This window comes from Perognathus longimembris, chromosome 12 (assembly GCF_023159225.1).
Source record: "Perognathus longimembris pacificus isolate PPM17 chromosome 12, ASM2315922v1, whole genome shotgun sequence".
NCBI classification, from domain to species: Eukaryota; Metazoa; Chordata; class Mammalia; order Rodentia; family Heteromyidae; genus Perognathus; species Perognathus longimembris.
In genome coordinates this window covers 7657272-7678714 of record NC_063172.1, presented here as the reverse complement: position 1 = coordinate 7678714, position 21443 = coordinate 7657272, and the positions used below count along the sequence as shown (strand labels likewise).

Here is a 21443-nt window from a genome sequence, read left to right as displayed (position 1 = left end):
GTGCTTTGTGGATTCTGAGAGAAAGAACTGTTCCAGGCTTTCCTTGGCTTGGGGATAAGCATATAATTGGAGTTTTTTCTGTATCTGTCTCTAAGTTTCCAATTTTCATAAGGATGAATATCATCTTTCATAACAATTGGATTAGAGACCTCCATAATGACTTAATCCCAACATACTTACATTTGTAAAGACCTTATAGGACATTGTAAGGCACAAGAGTTATTTCAACAAGGGAGCTTGGAGAGTGATATAATCCAGTGCATAACAGGTATATTTCAGACATAATATTGAAGCATTTTTAAAATTTACAATGTTCTCATTTTAATACCATGTTTATTCAACTTTGATGTGAATTGGTGGCATAGTCACTTTGCTAAGGATAAATATGTCTTACCTAAATGTACGTAAGTCTATCACTTGAAAAAAATGGCTTAATTGTGTAAAAACGCCTTATTTCCTTGCCTCAGTTACTTTGGATGCTACTATTGGCATGGGAAAGGAACGTTTGAGTATCAAGGAATGAAGTACCTTCCCTAGGGGCTGACATATGTCTTTTTTGGCACTTGACTTAGTTTCATGAATGGTCTGTGCCTATCAAGTGAAGAATTCAGTAGAGAATTTACTTGTCTGCACATTATATTAAATCCTATTTTTGTTAATTTCCTAAAGTGCTTCCATAGCAGAGACCACAAACTAAAGTGGCCTAAGATAGCTGAATGATTTGCTCTTCCACTTCTGGAGTAGGCAGGATCTTGTCCCGCCACCCAGCTCTTGTACCTTCTGCTGTTACTGGCAGTCCTCAGAGTTCCTTGGCTGGTTGTGGCGGCAGATCTCTTCCTTCATCTTCACATGGCCCTCCCTGGTGCCTCTCGACATCTTTGTCCTTGTAAGGATGCTGTCATTGAACCAAGGCCTACTCTAACCCAAGATTCCCTCATCCTAACTTCATTCCGTTTGTAAAACTCTATTTGCAAATAAATATCCCAACTTCAGGTAGTAAGCTCGGGCATTTTGAGACAACACTGCTGCTCTCTAATCTTACTTCAAATGAATGTACTTTACATTAGCAAGACAATTCATAGCTCTTTTATTTGTTCTGATTGTTAACCATTGTCTTAGTTCTCCAGGATCATACTTTCAAAATTTTAATTATTATTTGGTCTGTCTCAGTAGTTTGCTGAAAGCTATTATACTCATTTTAGTTCTTGCTTTTTTTACTCAGTTTTATAAGTGCTGTTGGAAGTTGTTGAAGTCTTTGTAAATTACATTAGACTTCACTTATAGAAGTTTTACAGTTGAAATTCATATTACCTCAGTATTGGTGCTTATCATCCTTGCAGCTTTTTATTAAGAAAATACTAATTCAGGATGTAGGTATGACTCAAGTGGTATAGTACCAGCCACACACGAACAAGGCCCTGAGTTTAAACCTAGGCACCATAATAAAGAAATTGTGAAGATGGTACACAGACAATAGTATGAGTATTGCATTGGAATGAGAATATTTGGAGCTAGGTTGAGAGTTGTAGTATTACTAGTTCTAGTGTGAAAAATACTGTTTTATTGGGAAGTAGGGTAGAAACAGTAGATTGAGTTCATCTCTAGGTTTGCCTGTCAGTGAAGCATGCTAAATAAGCTGTGATTATTTTTTTTAGAGTACAATTGACTGTACAGTTTAGAATTAGTATGTGTGTATGTAATGCTAAAATGAGCTATTAATCATGCATAAGGTAGTTCAAGTTTTATAAATATGCTCTGAGTTAAGTATCTACTAATTGGTCATGGGATGTATACTAATCTTTTCTATGTTTAATATTTCCATGACATATAATGTCATATATTCATCTTCCTTCAATGTGTTTATTTTGCCTTACATATACATCACATTTATTAATGTATATTGATTGTTCAAAACAATGAATGTCACTCAGTAACCAACAGACATCTATGATGAACAGAGAAAAAAGAAAAGAAAAACAACAAACAGTACTTGAATAAACCAGGAAAGAATAAAAACTAGCAAAATTATAGACCTCATCAAATATCTGTCATTAACAAGCCTAAATGTAACTGGTGATATAGCTCAGTATTGTTTACTCAGTATTTCAAATGCTCTGGGCTCAGTCCAAGCATGGAAAAGGAAGGAAGGAAGGAATGAGAAAACCCACTTATAAACGGCCTAAACTCTAATTGAAAGATAGAAGCTAGCCAACTGAATATAAAACAAGATTGAATTGTTTTTGTCTTCAGGAGACAAACTTCACTGACAAAGACACACACTGGCTGAAAGTAGAATGATAGAAAACACCATCATCATTATCATCATATTATTAATCATTAAGCAAGCAGGAGTAGTCACACTCCTATCACACAGAATAAACTTTAGGCCAGAATTAGACAAAGAAGTTCACTGAATTTCACTATAACATTTTCCTACATATGTACAGTATACTTCAGTCATACTCATCTGGCCTGTGTAATTTGTTTGAATATTTTGATTCTTTTCCTAATTCTCATTGTTTATCCTTTTGTGAAAGTTATTCATTTTTGAGCTCTCATGTTTGCGAGTGTCTCCTCTTGTATGTAGGGGTTTTTTATTTGTTTGTTTTTTGATCAATTGTGGGACTTGAACTCAGGGCCTGGGTGCTGTGTCTGAGCTCTTCAGCTCAAAGCACTACTTCCTGTGCTTTTTGGTAGAATTGTCTTAAACCAGGTTTTAATCAGATCTTTGTCCTTGATTCAGCATTGTGCCACCTACTTGAAAATTTGTATTGTTCTCGTTGCCTAGACTTAATAAGCACTTGGAAAGTTTGAGGAGAGATAAGTATATATTAGTAAATTCGTTCGTATGGTTACTGCCACTTTACCTTTTTTGGTTCATTTTTCTTCTAGGCTCTGAAATTAAAACTGTAGCTTTGGGGCTGGGGATATAGCCTAGTGGCAAGAGTGCCTGCCTCGGATACACGAGGCCCTAGGTTCGATTCCCCAGCACCACATATGCAGAAAACGGCCAGAAGCGGCGCTGTGGCTCAAGTGGCAGAGTGCTAGCCTTGAGCGGGAAGAAGCCAGGGACAGTGCTCAGGCCCTGAGTCCAAGGCCCAGGACTGGCCAAAAAAAAAAAAAAAGAAAAGAAAAAAAAACTGTAGCTTATTATTAGGCTAGTCATAGTAGTATTCCAGAACATTCCTTGTTTTTTTTCTTCAGCCTTTCTGGAATACCCTGTTCTTTCTGTTTCTGTTCTTTAAAACCTAAAAGCCCTGAGGTCTTTAAAGTGAGGAGGAACATTTCTTCTAATCAGTTCAGCTCATTAAAAACTCTTTCCAGATAAGAAAAAAAAAAAGGTCTCTTCATTTTGTGCTCATGTTTTGTACCTCTCACACTCCTTTGCATAATACTTTGCACAGAATCCCTATTTGTTGATGCTTGTTTGCATTCAGTTTCAGTCTTGTTAGCAACGGGTAGTTGATTTTGTTGGAGGGAGTGAGGAAGGTGTCACTAGTTGACTGTTTCTGTCCGTAATTAAAAATAAGTTATATGATACTGTTAAATATAGGTTAAGAATGCCTTATCTTAATGGACCAGATATTTCAGGTTTTAGAGTTTTTAGGTTTTGAAATGTTTGCATAAACTTTTCTAGTTGAGATTGCTAGATCTCATCATCTGAAATTGGAAATGGTCCTAAATCTGAATATATCATGTGGAACATTATATTGCTAGTCAGAAAGCGTCAGACTTTAAGTTTGAGACTTCAGATTGTTGGGTTATGTATGCTTAAACATTTATTATGTGAAACATTCTATCCCTGGCATTTTCTTAACTAAAAGAATGAAGAATTTTATGGCAATTATAAACTTGTTTAATAGCTTTGGAGTAAACAATCGGGAGTTCAAGGCCAGCTTTTTCATTTACAGCTGGTATTCTACCACTTGAGCCACATCTCTAGTCTGACATTTTGCTGGTAAGAGATTGTCTTTGAGCACATCTGTTTCAGACTGGCTATGAACCTCTGTCCTCAGATCTCAACCTTGTGAATAGCTACCATGAAAGGCTGCAACTGTTATCCTAAAATTGTCTTTTGGCAACAAAAAATGAAATTTGGCCACTAGAATTTTTAAATTTTTTCATTGTTTGACACTTCTTAAAGACACATGGTCTCCTTCCCCCCCCCCCCCCCTTACTCTCATCCTGGGGCTTGGACTCCAGGCCTTAGTGCTGTCTCTGAGCTTTTGTGCTCAAGGCTAGAGCTCTACCTCTTGAGCCACAGTTCCACTTAGGGCTTTTTGTGGTTGATTGGAGATAAGAGTCTCCTGGACTTTACTGCTGGGGCTGGCTTTGAATTGTGATCCTCAGATCTCAGCTTCCTGAGTAGCTAGGATTATAGTTGTGAGCCACCAGCGTACAGCTAGAACAGGTAAGTCTTATAATTTTGATATCTTGCATGTAGTGTTTCATAAATCTATTTTGAGTTATTGACGAGTCGTGAAATTGTGAAAAAGCTTCTTTGAATGTCTGTCTTTGAAGAACTTCTCCATGTGGAAATTCCACTACTCTATTTTGTCAGTTAGAATAAGACCAGTGCACAGTTTTGGTCTTGTTGGAAGAAATCTCTGCTTTTGTCATAGGTTTAGCATCAAAGCCAAATGAAGGATGAGGTTTCTGCAGACTTTGTAAGGTTTTTCCCCCCTTTAGAGTATGTATTTAGTGGGATTTTCTTTCTGCTATTCTCATTCCTTTGTTGTTTATATTACTAATTAATTACTTTATTCTTCAGCATTGACTCAAAATTATAACTAAATTTTGTATTTTAGGTAGAAGATGTTTATCTCACTAAAATCTGATTAAAGGAATAATATATTAGTAAGTTCTTACAAGGGATACACAATCATCCTTTTTAGTAAGAAGCTGTAATCCTATACTCTGTGTAGACTGTATAAGTCTCTTTTTTCTCCCATCAGCTGTAGTCTGTAGGACAGTGTTTTTCCAGTGCAGGTATTTTGAAGTTGCTACAGTTTTATTTTTAGCTAAAGTGTTTATTTCATCTTGACATTTAAAATTGTACTACTGTAAATCCAAATTGCCATGTTTCTTGAATTTTAAAATGCTCTTAAGTTCTTTTTCTGCTGTTTTTTTCATTCTTCGCACATTTTTAACGTCTGTATTTTTTTACCTATATAGACAGAGAAAAAGAACACACACACAACTCTTTCTGGCCTTTTATAATTTGTTTCTTCAGATGTATTTCTTTTACACTTCCTCCTCTACTGATCATCCTAGATGTCCACCCTCCCAGTAGTCTCTTAATTCTCTGCTACGCTTGTCCCAGAACAACCTGTTTGCAGAACTACTACCTCTGCATGTGATACCTCCCCACCACATTATGAGCTCCTAAAGGAGCCATAAAGTCAAGGTATTGTAGACTTCACTAAATGTTGGTTAAAAGAGTTAAAGATATTGGTTATAAGTGTTTTTCCCAATCATGTATATTCTGAGGCACATATATTTGTTGAGTTTTCAAGAGTGGCTTTTCTACTTTTGACCCTCTCTGAGTTTGAGCTGTAGAACCATAAATAGATACATATTATAAACTTAGTCATATATAAGCCAACATATCAGCTTTCTTGCTGGAGTGTAAATTTGTGCATTGCCTGGCTTTCTACTATGTTCCCTTCTACCCCAATCCAAACCTTTCACAGGTGTATTTAAGGGGTGTTCCAGTTAGCAACATAAACACCCAGAATTCTGCAAGGAAGCACATTGATCTAGACTTCCATGAACCCTACAGTGGTTACTTGCAGAGACAGGGGTCCAGACTCCTGTTACATTACACAGAAGCAGGAAGAGTGGAAAGGCAGCCACAAGTACCAGCACATTGTTTCTCCAAGGAAATAGTTTCTTACTATCACAGCATTTATCATTTCCATCACTCACTGGGTATCCTCTGCAGTGCTTTATGTAATTCATTTATTTTGCAGTATATAAGATGAGCTTATAGTTGTAGTCTATATCATAATTTTTAAATGGTTTTTTTGTTTACATAAATATAGCAACTCAAATACCTGAAGGATAACAGTCAGAAAATGTTCCATGCTGAATGCTGTCTCTCTGTGTCTCTCTCTGTCTCTGTCTCTTTGATGATAATTGGCCTTAAATTTAGGGCTTAAGGCATTCATTGATCCTTAGCCTTTTTGTGCAAGGTTGGTACTCTACTACTTAAACCACAACTCTACTTCCAGCCTTTTGCTGGTTAATTGGAGATGTGAGTTGCAGACTTTTCTGCCCTGGCTGGCTTCAAACCATGTTGCTAGCTTTTTTTCCATTTTTTTTCAAAATTGTTTCTTTATCTGCCCTGGCTGAATTGTTGTTTTCCCTTTTTAGCTGTGAGTAAACATTTTACTGCTTTATTAGATGAGTATAGAAACATGCCAATATTTCTAGCAAGACCTAGTCCTGAGTTTTTGCTTTGCCTGGGTGCCCTTGGCTCTAACATAATTATTAGCAACACTTTCAGTACCCCCCACAAATACTGTATGTAATGACTTTGAGATCTTGAAATCCAAGATTCCAAAAATCAGTAAATTTCCCTTCACTCTTTAATAGGGGCCCAGCTGTGCTTGTTGAATTAGTGTTAATGAGTTCCCATATTTTGAATTGGAAGTGAGCATTTTGTAGATGGTTACTTTTGAGTCTCCTTTAACAAGTTACACTACTAATATCTTCATTTTTGATGAGAATATTTGTTTTATATATGTGACTTTTTAGCGTCGTAATTTCGGAACTTTTGGTACTATCCAGAAACTTGTGCTTTCACAAGTGGTATTCAAATGAGTGAGAATTCCCAAACCATTAAGTCCTCTCCAGGCATCCATATTAAAAAATAAAAATAAAAATCTTAAAGCCTTGTCTTCTTCATGTTCCATTAAACTTTTCATAGGGATTTAATAGTCCCTACAGGAAGTACTTGTAATTAGTCTAACTAAAGGGAAAAGAGTTAAGTTCTGTTTGTATTCCTTCAAAAAAAAAAAAAAAGGTTACCAGTCTTTGTATATATTTTTTAATTTTAAAGTAAAAGTGGTTATATTTTTGGCTTTCTCTATTTTTTCGGTCTACTTATCAAGACTTAAGTTTGAGAAGTTAAAAGTGAACTTGAGTGGAAAGCTCGAAAGGTATTGATTGTATGAAATACACTCCAGAGATGGAAACTGTTTAGTGACCTTTTCAACTTAACCTGGCTGGACATTAAATTTCTTTAGGGACTTTGTTTTGTTTGCTTTGTTCTATTGGTAGTTAATATTTTTATACCCAAATACATTAATGTTTAGTTTCTTAGTTCCATTATAAAAATCAATGTAGCTATCTGCTGTTTCTCTATTTCCTATCCTTTAAAGGATGGTTCCTAACCTTTATCTCAGATTATCTACTTACCTAATTGCCTCCCTCCATCTGAAATATATTCTGCAAAGTATATGTCAGTACCATTATTTAAAGAGAAAAGACTTTGCTTACATAGTATATATATACATATATATTAAATAATACTTGCACATGAAGAAAATATTAATTCACCTTGTATGACAGCACTACTTCTGACATTGTCTTAAAGAACATTAGTATTTCATGTAGTAATAAGTTGGAATCCTATCCTATTTCAGTTTTCAGTTCTGCATCATCTTACTTACCTCTGGAGCTGGGGACGCTGGAATTGGTGTACTCCCCTTGCCATGGCTGCCCAAGCACAGTTAAAGATGGTCTGTGACATTCAGGTTCCCATGACAGTGTCTTGGAAATAGGGATGAGGTACATGCTGTTGCCCTTCGGCACAGATGTGGGAATGCGTTTCTTCCCTGGATGCAGCTCTAGTCTCTGTGTCACGCATCAGGTCACTTGTGCGGAGACTAAGTCAGTGTCAAATGAAATGAATAGGGATTATATTTTCTGATTTTAGTACTTGCATTAACTTTTTTCTAAATGATGATTTCAGTAGCTTTTCAAATGAAATTTTTGCAAGTGATATTTTCTGAAAGCTGTGATTATTATGTTTTGCTCTTGCTCTGGGAAACTCTGCTGAGTATTATTTATTTTTAGGTAGGTAGGTATGGTAGCATACTGTGAAGTTGTATCACAATTAAATCTGTAACTTCTTTTAAATAGAGTTGTAGCTAATATGCCTTGTTATTAAGAATTGCAAAAGTGGAGAATATCAGGTGTGGAATATATACCGATCACTAGTTGATTGGGGGTGTGGGGGGGAAGCTTCTTTCCTTTTTATATACAGGTAGTATCAGAATATACTTGGGAAAGTGTGTCAGGTTTACGGTTATGCCTGTTGTAGAGCAAAGAATTGCATTGCAAGAGAAAGACTACCTTCTTAGACACACTTGGCCCTTTAATTCACTTATGCTTTGTTGTCTCCTTTCTCATATTTAATTGCCTAGAATTAAAAAAGTAACTAGTGAAATTGAGAATGGAAGGAGAGATGGTATTTAATGACAAGTGGAAACAACCATGTAATAAAATACTCGTCTAATGGATTAAAATCTTTTTAAGAGGAATACTTTGCTGAAGATAAGGCTGTTTCTTTCCTCTTACTTTAACCCACATAGCTAATAGATCTCCGAAATTTTTCCATGCTTCCTTTACAACACTGCCCATGTTTTGTTGTTGTTGTTGTTTTGTTTTTGAAAGCCCTGGGCCTCTAGAATATTTGGGCTTTCCTCTGGCCATCCTTCCTGAGGTGCTCGCATTGTTCCATTTTGTTGTAGTGTGCAGCACGATCTACCTTTGTAGCCATGGAGTTCCCGGTGCAGTGCCCTAACCTCAGTGAAACCATCACCATTGAGCTGCAAGCGTTCTCTGCTCTGAGCTATTTGTGGCTGCTTCTGGGCCTCATTTGATATCTCTTGCACTCAAATGTCCGAATGTCGTGTCTTAAAACCTAACATTTAAACCTGTGTCTGTTACCTTTTTTAATTGCGGTAGTTTTTATTTGCAGTACAGTGTTATTCTTGGATATGTGTGCCCATTATGTCAAAATACAGGAATAATTTCCATTTAATAGTGTCTTTAATGCTACTGCATTTGAACATATGGAACAAACATACTAATTGACTTTCTTTTCACCTTAAAGGGAATGTGTATGAGGCACCACAGAGATGTAGCTCTGAAAGGGATGAAGTTTTTTTTTTAATCTTCTAACAGTGTCTCATTTTGCCTTTGCTAGGCCTAAAAATAAAATGTGAATAGTTAATAATGATTCAGTTGACCTTGTCACTGTTTGTTGGAGTAATCGTACTGTTCTGGTGTTTATGTCATACTTCATGGTGAATACTGTACTTTGTTATTATTTGATTTGACTTTTATAGAATATATGAGCAGATATTTTGTTCATTGATATATGTCACTGAACTTTGTGTCTTTACTCCTTTAGTGGGGAAATATTTTTGTCCATATCTGCTAAATGCCAGGCATTGGTAACAGTTCATCAGAATGCCTGTTCTGGTGATACATTCTTCATGTAAATAAGTTCAATAAGTTGTTGTAGGCACTATTATTGAAGTACTGATGAACCAAAACCTAGTAATCATAAACATTTCCATTAAAAGTATGGAATGTAGGGACAAAGTATTAAATGAGATAGTGACGTTGGTACATAGGCAGTGTAGCTGCTGTTTACTTTCTTCTTTTTTGGAGTTCATGAAGCAAATCTAGTTCAGGTTGTTAGAGCTTTCATATGGTAATATCCTGGGTTTTAGAAGATATCTTTATTCCAAGTTCCCAGTAGCATAGCGGAAAGTGAAAGGTACTTTTTTTTTTTTTTTAAAGTCTTTACAAGGGGCTGGGGATATGGCCTAGTTGCAAGAGTGCCTGCCTTATATACATGAGGCCCTGGGTTCGATTCCCCAGCACCACATATACAGAAAATGGCCAGAAGTGGCGCTGTGGCTCAAGTGGCAGAGTGCTAGCCTTGAGCGGGAAGAAGCCAGGGACAGTGCTCAGGCCCTGAGTCCAAGCCCCAGGACTGGCCAAAAAACAACAACAACAAAAAAAACAAAACAAAAAGAAAGTCTTTACAAAATGTCCTACTTCCCACACTTGCAGATTTGCATAGGAAAGCAAGTGTTTTCATGGATGCTTGTGTTTCCCAGCTGACCATCCCCTCAGAAGATTGATTGCTTCCTATTTTGCAGATTTCTCCTCACACCTCTGGGCCCATGTGCCTAATTGATCCTCTAGTTCATCCCTGAGAGTGTGCAGCTGCTCACATTCTCCTGCCTCTTGGATTCAGGAATAACTGTAAATTAATTGTAATGTCTAAGAAGGAGGAGGCTTCTTCTTCCAAGTTCATAGGTTTGTTCCTGGGTGAGGGGTTGGAGACATTGTCAGATCCACATGAGACATTGAGAAGAAATGGTGACTTTAGAAGTATGTGAAATTCACTGACTATGTTAAGTGTTTCTAACATTGACATTCCAGGCACATTTTCTACTATTGTTGTAGTATTGCTACCATGAGCGGTAGATCATAGGGTATTCCTATTCACTCACTGAGGCTCAGATTTCAGATTGTCCCCACCCTAACTTTGCTTTATATGGTACTGTTTGGGGTCATAATTTCCTCTCTCCAGATCTACCCAAGTTCTATTTCCCGTAGTGTAGTTGACTGCTTAAGCTTTCCTCTTTCTAGTTTCTCTTCCTCCTAGTGCATCAAATAGCTCGGTGGCTTACCTTCTCTTTTGGGGGCAAAAATTAAGTTTAAAAGAAGAATTCACATTGATTGATTATACTTCTCAGTTGCTTGAGGCTTTCTTTGGATATGCTTAGCTCCATTTTCCCAACAAAAATTTGGAAGGAAGTTGAAAATGCAATGGTTTTGGGGTTCAAATGAGTTTACTGCAAGGTGTCAGAAGCTAGAGTAAAAAGTGTAGGTCTTGCTCTAAGGGGAAATGTACAAGTAGCTTTGTTTTCTTATTTCAACTGTCTGAAAACCTACTGGTAAGACAAGTACTTTAATAGTCTCTTATTTAAGCTAATTGGCCTTGTAGCAGAATTTGATACTGTTATTATCAAGTTCTTGATAGTTTTATATTTGATGTCAACAAGTTAGATAAGCTGTAGTACTTCAGTGCCCTCTGCTAATTAATTAGAGGTAAAGTGAACTAGGTGCTTCTTGAACAGTAGGTAAAAGGATCTAGAAGCAAGAAGATCTACTTGAAAATAGTCTCACACAACATGAAGGACTACGTGCAGGTACCTGCAGCTGACCTCGAAAAGCCTTATGAATATACTTCACCGAGAGAATCCACCCCATTGCTGTGTCTGAGTAGGTCCAGTGTTTCTGTATGTTCTTGTGATGCTTATAATAAGTATGGTAGTATCTGACTTAAAAGTGCCATTTCTTTTACAATACTGCCACAGACATTTTAACCTTATATTGTCTCTGATACAATCTGTAGAAATGTGAGTAACTGATAGCTTTAACTTCATGTCATATATCTTCTTTATAGTGAGTAGCTTTTCTAAGTGGTGAAGAATGTTTTCATTCTGTTTGGAGTCTTCCTGAGAAATCCAGTGTGATCATTTTCCTATATGGAAGTCCATTCTGTATTTATTTGGTGCACACATTTCTCAAATCAGATTTATTGGTCATGATTTGTAGAAAGCTAAAGAATTTAATTTACAAACTAGTGCTTGGATTGGATTTAGTGTGGCCATTGCTTTGAAGCCATCAGATCTGGGTTGGGATTGTGGTTCCTTGCCAGCTCTGTGGTATGGTACAAATTGGCTTCTTTAGGCCTATTTCCACGGGACTTGCCTAGGAGTGAAGGAGACATGTAGTGATGATGTGTGCATAGCTCTTTCTGAAAATGGTGGTTACCCCTCCTGGTACTGTTCTTGGAAGATATTGTGAACCATAAACGTAATTTGCTTGGCATTTTGTATCATTTTAATTGCCTGATGTTCGGATTACTTATGAAGTTTTAAATGATTATAAACACATCCACACTCAAGAATACTATCATTGATAGTAAAACTAATTTTTACTTCGTTACTAATAGTTGCCAAGTTTTTGAAACTTAATATACAATTTTATCCTTTTCAATAATAAAGAAGTAGTCATTATTACATTGATACGAAGACTTTGATATAATTAGACAAAGAAGGCTGCCAGCCTGGCTGGATGGTATGGCATCTTGGAGATTTGCCTTCCCCTGTCTGACTCCAGGGCTCGTGCTTTGTAGCTCTGCAGCCTGTGGGGCCTTTTGTCTTTTGCTCATCTGCCTCCTCCAGGGGAGGCCTAGGTTTCCTAGAATTGGGAATTGAGGTTATCACTTTCGATATTTATGGTTATTATTTTATTGGCATGTTACTTGTACAGAGGGGTTCTACTGTGATATTTCTATCCAGTTATTATAACATTCTTTGACCAAGTTCATCCCTCCTATTACTATTTCTTAATCCCTCTTCCTCATGGTTTTTTGTTTCTGTTTCTTGCTATTTTGTTACGCTATGTATGATGTATTTTGTATTTGCCCTATCACACTGTTTTCCCCCTTTCCAGTCTTTCTTCTCAAACAACCCCTCTTTTGCCACCAAGGTTCACATTTACTCTTCAGGATCCTTTAAACTGAAAGCAACACATAACAACAAAGTGACAGTGTATGTCAAACTTAGTAGCTTACTATTAAGAATTTCCTCACTGTAAATGCTAAAACTAACAGGAAATATGAAACATTGGGACTTGCTTTTTAGCCCCATTGCCAGCCTTTTTGCTATGACAACTTGAATTTGCTATATTTGGCCTTTCATTAGTGCTAGCAATCTTGATCCACCTGTCAGATTATAAGCATGGCATCATTGCAGGGCCTCAGTATTTGCATGATAACTACTCACTTCAGAAATATTTTTGTGTTGGGTTTTGTAGACACAATATGATTTTTGCTCATTTGTCTTAATTTAGCTGTGGACTCCCTACTTCTTGAAGTAAGTGTCCCTTCACTTTCCTTTTTTTTTTTTTTTTGCCAGTTCATAGGGCTTCAGTTCAGAGCTTGAGCACTGTCTCTGAGCTTCTTTTGTTTGAGGCTAGTACTTTACTACTCAAACCACAGCTCTATTTCTGGCATTTTAGTAGTTTACTGGAGATAAGAGTCTAATGGATGTTCCTGCCTAGGCTGCTTCAAACCATGATCCTCAGATCTCATCCTCCTGAATAGCTAGGATTGCAGGCGTGAGCCCCTGGCGTCCATCTGTGCTTTGCTTTTTTCTTTTTTTTTTGCCAGTCCTGGGGCTTGGACTCAGGGCCTGAGCACTGTCCCTGGCTTCTTTTTGCTCAAGGCTAGCACTCTGCCACTTGAGCCACAGCGCCACTTCTGGCCATTTTCTGTATATGTGGTGCTGGGGAATCGAACCCAGGGCCTCATGTATATGAGGCAGGCACTCTTGCCACTAGGCCATATCCCCAGCCCTGCTTTGCTTTTTTGAGTGTAAAATTCATTCAGGAATTTTAGTGTTGACCTGACGCATAATTAAAACATATGGATTCTTTGTATTTTTTAATTAAAAAACAGAATTTTTTATTACTAGCATATAATTTTTATTACTGGTATATATTCTTGAATGATGAACTATTTCATAACATTTTTAAGCTGAAGCAAAGACATTATTCTTTTATACCATGTTGTAGAAAGACACTGGGGGCTGGAGGTCTGGCTCATTGATAGGTCACCTGCCTCTCAAGCCTGGAGGCCTAGAGTTCAAACCTCAGTACTACAAAAAACAAAAACAAAACTCCCAGCGACTTTGAACTTTAGACACCTATTCTTATCCAGTCATTACTGTTGAGTATGGTACATGATTGATTTTGCTGAAATTGCCATTTGCTTAAGTATTGGTGATAATAAACTTTTGGTTGTTGCACATGGTATAATCTGTCTGCAGTACTTTTCGGTCAGGAAAGGTGATATATAGATCTTATTAACTCTGAACTAGATTATAAAAGTAGAAAGATGACCAGCACCTGTGGCTCATGCCTATAATCTTAACTGTGACCAGCACCTGTGGCTCATGCCTGTCATCCTAACTACTCAAGAGACTGAGATCTGAAGATCATGTTTGAAGCCAGCCCAGGCAGGAAAATGTGTGAGACTCTTTTATCTGCAGTAAATTACTCAGAAAAAGCTGGAAGTGGCTCTGCGGCTCAAGCAGTAGAGCGCTAACCTAGAGCACAAAGAAGCTCAACAGATGCACCCAGGCCCTCAGTTCAAGCCCCGACTGGCCAAAAAACAAAAACAAAAACCAAACAAAAACCCAACCAAAAAACCCAGTAAGGAAAAACAATAGTGAAGGCAAGTCATTGTTGATTAAACACAAATAGGTTCGTTCGTACATGCACACAATCATTCAGCAGATACTTGGGTTAAATACTGTTCCAGGTGTTTCCACAATTACTTAATATTCATCAGTGAACTAAACATCATCTCTTGTCATCTGAGCTTGTGTCCTTCTGAGGGGAGGCCTGGGCTAGTCAATAAACACTTTAATATGCAGAATGATATGATTAGGGAAGGGTAGGGATGGTGATGCTTAAGAATGAAGGAGATGATAGTCATTGAACTGCACTCCAATATCATGAATCATGGGAGCCATTTTATCATGTCTCAAGGCCAGTATTCCTATTAACTTGCTGTTTTGTGGTGCAGAAAGACTGGTTCCTCTCAGTCTTGGGCTTGTTTTAGGCAGGTAAGAGTTGGAGAATACCTTACTGTTAGCATTAGCTAGGAGACCATATGACTAGGGTGAGTTGGCCTGGGATAATGCAGATTAGATTGGAGTTTGTTGGGAAAGTTGGTGAGGAAAGAGGAAATAAATGCAGGTAGGTCCATTTGCTTAATAGAACAACTGTAGTATTGGATATATATTTATGTGTTGATGTAAAATCTTAGCTGATGGTGGTCTTTGGGGAGAAATGAAATTTAACTATCCTGTCTTAATCATTTATTGCATTTACATGCCTTTTCTGTTTATAGAAGTTTGAATATTTTCTATGCAAATACCTTATTAATATTCAAAAACTTGAACTGCTATGCTGGTTTATGATATTAATCTCTATCCTTTCTGTTTTTGTTTTTTTTCTCTTTCTCTTGAAACAGGAGTATGTTGCTGCTGCTCTGCTTTGCGTCCTCGCTACAAACGCCTGGTGGACAACATATTCCCTGAAGATCCAAAAGTAATTTGATCTACATCTACTGACCCTTCTCTTTGCTGACCCATTCTGCCCCTGCTGACCTCCCTAAGGTTTCCCTAATTTCATTTCTCTACTTTTATCCCCATGTCTCCTCATGTACATCTACTTTTATACTTACGTAATTTTTAAGTGACCCTTGCTTGCTTGTCTAGTTGTGAGATCTTTCTACATGTTCAGCACAAATCTGGAATGAAAGATACAGTATGTTCTTCTTCAGGCTATATAGTACTTAGTTTAAGTAACACTCATCAAAAACTTAAGAGTTAGTACTAGATAATTTACACTATGTATGTGCTCAGGGTACGATTATGAGCATGAATATACACACACACACACACATATATATATACATAGTTTTCTACTCTCACATTTGCAACCACAGTATTGTTGTGCTAGATATATGAAGTACAAGATGCTGCTTGAGTTTCTACATTCCTGTAGTCTTTCATTAAATGAATATGAACACAAACTGGTAAGTAAGTTTGACTCCCAGAAATTTCTGTATTTTAAAATGCATCCAACTATAGAGAAACCTTTTAGTTATATTAACATTAACTTAATATTGATATCAAATCTGTTCAAACACTCATCTTTATATAAGAAGTTAGTCATAGATACTATTGAGATTGTCAGTATCCGGGATAAATTGTGGCATATAAAAACTGTAAGATACGGTGCCTGCCTTGAGGGAACCTTTCATTCACTGACTGATATAAAACAAAAGCTTATTGAATACTAAGGCACAATGAATAAGATCAATAAGTAAAATACTAAATGAATCAGGTGGTAAAACATATATCTCTAAAGCAAGGCAGTATCCCTGTGGTTTAGCAATCTAGGAAACATTCTCAGAGGAGTTAAATTATGTATGCCATCTGGAGAGGTGGAGAACAGTAGTCACTTTTTTGCAAAGAGGGGAAAGGAAAGGAAGAAACACATTCAAGGTTAGGAGCAAGTTGATCTATTAACACTCCACGTGAATGTCCCTGGAGCCTAATGGTAAACTGTGTTTAGTGGTAATAATATTGACTATGATTTCTGATTTGAAATTTCAGATGTGTCAGTTAAAAGACTGAAGAATATTCAAGTCATTGTTTTCCATAGAAGTCTAGAGGTAGAGGACAGAATATGGAGAACTAGCAAGGCATTATCTTCACCCACTTCACTTTTACTCATAGGTGTGAGAGCCAATAAATAAACTAGAAATGGTTACCAAATGGTTATCTTGTCAAGGGCTGAGCTAATGTTTATTTCGATAGCTATCTGTAAAACAAGCTAAAAGAAATTGTCAACTTTGCATACATGCTGTAGTTATTACTCAGTTACTATATTTCACATTTTTCATTAGCATACACACATCTACAAATCTGGCAGTGTATTCAAAATGTGTCAGACACTAAGTGCTAGCTGCAGAGGCCTCCCTTCAAAGAGCATTCTGCTTTCTCATCCGGTAACGGAAATAATAAATGGGCTGTCCCCATAAAGCTCTCATAAGGATTCAGCTGATAACAATTCTTTGCCAGCTCTTGCTTCTGTAGTGTCTTCTGCAGTGCCTGGCATTTAATTGGTACTTGATTAATATTTATTTAGTGAAGGAAGAGACAGTATTATAAAATAGAACAGTGAGCTGGGTCATGGTAACCCTCACCTGTAATCCCAGCTACTCAGGAAGCTGAGATCTGAGGATCCCAGACCCAGGCAGGAAAGTCAGCGAGACTATCTCCAATTAACTGCCAGAAAAGTGGAAGTGCTAGCCTTGAGCAAAAGAGCCCCCGAGACAGTGCCCATCCTTGAGTTCAAGCCCCACCACCAACAAACAGTACAATGTAGCAGTGAAGGTAAGCACTGCTACCTGAAAGAACATCCAGTACCAACCGCTCCAGAGGCTTGGAGGGGGTTAATGCATGTGACTGGGAGCAATCGGAGATTTGCAGCTCACTAGTAGGAATTACTAGGCAAAGCAGGAAAGGGTTTCCAGGGCACATAGGTAGGCTGAGTCAAAGAGGTTACACACAAATTTGTTGCAGTCTTTCTGACTTCATTGTGAAGTAGCAACTTTAAGGAAAATGTCATAGGTGAAAATATCAGAGTGTGATTCCACTCTAGAAACAGAAAACCAGAGAATGTCAAGAAGTCAATTGAGGTTGAAAACACTAGTTCATGAAATTTTAATTTTGTAACATAATTTTCTAAGCCCCTTTCCCACCGTCAATAATCCTGAACAGCATTTAGTTACATAGCTCTAAAGGAATTTAGGGTTATGATTATGTGATTATGATTACATGGTTATGTGAGTTTGGGGAAAATCATTAGACATATATTGCATCTTTAAAGGATGGAGATAGCAAACAGTTTTATAACTCCATATTAATAGCTGATCTCGATATAACTTAAAAATAGATTAATACTTTTGGATACTTTTCATTCATTAATTAGAACAAAACTTTATAGTGATATTGAGTTCTGAATCATTAAGTAGCAGCAGTAGCATGTTGTATATTTAAAAGGTTCATTGTGGTATATGTAAAGGAGTATAGATTTTCAATTTAAAGTTTTTAAGATTTTAAGTTAAAAAAATTTAAATTGAAGCAAGCTTTGCCTGAAATCTTTTCACTGAAATGCATTTCATTTTCTCTATAGTACTGTAAATTGAGCTATTTCTCTAGAAAGGAGTGTTAGAATCCATTCATTCTTTATGAAGAGCCATTTCAGTGGTTTCCTTGCTGAGATAATTAACTTTTTGAAAGTTATGTATAATCTAGAATGGTAAGGAGGTTATACTTAGAAAGATTCATTTAAAAAATGGATTAATCACCAAACCAAAAGGAGAACTGTAAAGCATGAAATAAGCCCTCTGAGGCAGGCAGCGCTTAAAGACCCGCAATCAAACAGTCCTAGAAGTCTGCTGCCTGGATCATGAGTTCCAAACGTGGGCTCCATTGCAAGACCCTGTCTCACAACAGCACACCTAACCCAAAACAGTAAGGAAAGCAAAGGATAACCAAATAATTGAAGCATAGAAATATAACCTTTTTATGTTGTCATTATTTTTAGGATGGCCTTGTTAAAGCTGATATGGAGAAATTGACCTTTTATGCCGTATCTGCTCCAGAGAAGCTGGATCGCATAGGCGCCTATCTAGCCGACAGGTTGAGCAGGGATGTTGTCAGACATCGTTCTGGGTAAGGAAACTAAGTGCTACTCGTATTGTATCTTCCTAGGATCAGTCATCTTATGCTAAATTACTGTGCCCCCTAGTCAGATAAAGACCATATGTAGGATAAACATTACGACAGTATACAAAGAAATGTGTAAAATAGATTTTAAAGCTCATGTTTCCTGCTACTTTTTAAGATTTTATGTATATACTCAAGTTATCAGAGTTAGCTTTAGCCTTAGCATCCATTAAGTTGTAGAACTCCTCTAATGATAATTCATTGAGAATTGACACCCTTAGTCTATGCATGTAATACTGTAAATTACAAATCAGTGTATACATTGACACAAACAGAACTGTTCTATTAACTAAGTGATTCTTTTTTTTTTTTTTTTTTTTTGGCCAGTCCTGGGCCTTGGACTCAGGGCCTGAGCACTGTCCCTGGCTTCTTCCCGCTCAAGGCTAGCACTCTGCCACCTGAGCCACAGTGCCCCTTCTGGCCATTTTCCATATATGTGGTGCTGGGGAATCGAACCGAGAGCTTCATGTGTAGGAGGCAAGCACTCTTGCCACTAGGCCATATTCCCATACCGTAAGTGATTCTTGACACAGCTTCAGTTTGACCTCTCAGAGGAGTAAAAAATAACTTTGGCTTTGATATCAAGGTCCAGTCAACCTAAGCACAATAATTTGGAACTATACTGAATATATTTTTGCCTTTAAATAGAGACCTAACCAGCCTAATACATCCTCAGTGCTTGGACAAGAGTTACTTTGCCACTCAAATTGTAACTATTTTCTATGTTGTCTTTTGCTAGTTTCTTGGGGTAGTCCATTCTTCAGGTGATGCATTGGCTTCTCTTCTTCTATATCGTTCTATACCATTTAGAACATGTTGGTAGGTCCTGGCACAGGTGGCTTTACAAGTGGTTATTATAAAGAAAGTTGTCTAAAGACTGAATTTTAATTTAAAGACTGAAGACTTGTTGAATTATAAAGTTTATCAAGTATTTCCTTATAATATTCCAATTTTTAAAAAATCACTTAGAGAATTAAGAGATTTAGAAACGAATTGACACTGCTTTTGTCTTACATTTAGGTATGTTCTAATTGCTATGGAGGCTTTGGACCAACTTCTTATGGCCTGCCACTCTCAAAGCATCAAGCCATTTGTAGAAAGCTTTCTTCATATGGTAGCAAAGCTACTGGAATCAGGGGAACCAAAGCTTCAAGTTCTTGGAACAAACTCTGTGAGAAAAACTGTTCTCTCCTTATTTCAAGTTTAATTAGCATATCTAGTATTAATTTCGGGATAATTTTTATCTGGTAAAGGCTTATTCTCTCACCAGGACATTGAGACAACTGACAGATGAAGAGTTCGAACACTTTCAACTTTGCTGTTTTCTAGGAAAATCTGTGATATGCCAATTATAAGGGAATACCTGCCTGTAAATCTGTACCCTCCATTTTTCATTTTTTCTTTCTGGGTTATCTACTACAATATTAACTTTGTATCCAGCCCTTCCTTTGAGTTTCAATATAGTTCATTTACCATAAAGTTTTTCCTTATGAAATATGTAGTTCAGTGTGCTTTTTTTTTTTTTTTTTTTGGCCAGTCCTGGGCCTTGGACTCAGGGCCTGAGCACTGTCCCTGGCTTCTTCCCGCTCAAGGCTAGCACTCTGCCACTTGAGCCACAGTGCCACTTCTGGCCGTTTTCTGTATATGTGGTGCTGGGGAATCGAACCTAGGGCCTCGTGTATCCGAGGCAGGCACTCTTGCCACTAGGCTATATCCCCAGCCCCTCAATGTGCTTTTAAAATATTTTTAAAGTTGCTATCACCCTCTCATTCCTTGCTTCCCTTAGTTCTGAAAAATACTACTTTCTGTCTCTTATGGGTTTTCCGATTTTGCATATTTTAAATAAATGGAAATATCCATTATGTAAACTTTGGTGTGTGAGTTTTCCAAATTCTCCACATCCTTAACAGTACACCAAAGTCATTTGCTTATTTTTTAATTGAATTATCTTTTTATTGTTAAGTTGAGGAAGTTTATTCTTGATAATAAAACTTTCATCAGCTATATGATTACAGGTATTCTCTCTAATTATGTAGTTTTTGCTTTCTTGATGGTATCTTTGAGTCACTAAAGTTTTCAGTTTTGATGAAAGCCAGTTGATCCTTTTTTTTTTTTTTTTTCTGGTTGTGGAGCCTGAATTCAGGGCCTGGGCACTGTCTCTGAGTTCTTTTGCTCAAGGCTGCCACTTTCAGTACAGTTCCAGTTCTGGTTTTTGAGTAGCTGCCTGACTGGTTTTGAACCATAATCCTCTGATCTCAACTTCCTGAGTAGCTAGGACAGGTTTGAGCTACAGTATCCATTTTTGTTCATTCTTTTTCCTTTGTACTTGTGGTATAATTGTAATAAATAAACCATTGTCCAATCCAAGATTCACATATTACCCCTATGGTTTTTTTCTAAGAGTTTTATAGCTTAAGCGTGTCAGCCAGTTTGAGTTATTTTGAATGTGATGTCAACTGGGGGTTCAACTTGTATAATTTGTATGTGGATATCCAGCTCTTCAGTTCTCTTTGTTGATAATCCTGTTTTTCTCTCTAGCAGTTGGCCATACAATGTAAGCGTTTTGTCTTTTGAGCTGTTTGTACTTACCACATTCTTTTTCTTTTATTTTGAGTCACACTTAGCTTTTTAAAAGTGAAAGGAAAGGAAAATATAATGAAAAAGAAAAGAAAATACAGTATTAATATTTATCCTATTGCCTTTATATACATAAACTGAAAAGGAAGATAAGATATAGTGATACTGTTTGAAGTCTTGTCTTTGGTTTTATTGTAGAACTCCCTTTCCTTCTGAGAAAACTTTAAGGCATCCTCTCTACATGAATACTGTGGGCTGCATCCATACTTTTAGCACATATCACTTGTTATTATTTGTGGGGAAAAGAACTATTGGTCATCATACGAATTCAAGCATACCTGCCTTGGTTTGACTTAAGCTAGCACCTCTGGTTTTTGTAGTTTGGGCAGTTCT

General features: G+C 37.1%; 1 protein-coding gene across 2 annotated transcripts in view; it reads left to right on the top strand.

Moving 5' to 3' along the window:
* Nucleotides 1–21443, top strand: part of Efr3a (EFR3 homolog A) — a 76008-nt gene that overhangs the window by 16105 nt on the left and 38460 nt on the right. Inside the window, exons 2-4 of one of the 2 annotated variants that reach the window (XM_048358355.1) lie at nt 15143–15219; nt 18292–18419; nt 19494–19644. In XM_048358355.1, coding sequence (XP_048214312.1) covers nt 15143–15219; nt 18292–18419; nt 19494–19644 — 356 coding nt within the window. Of the gene's footprint in view, nt 1–15142; nt 15288–18291; nt 18420–19493; nt 19645–21443 lie in introns of both variants that reach the window. The other variant, XM_048358356.1, reaches the window with a different exon arrangement.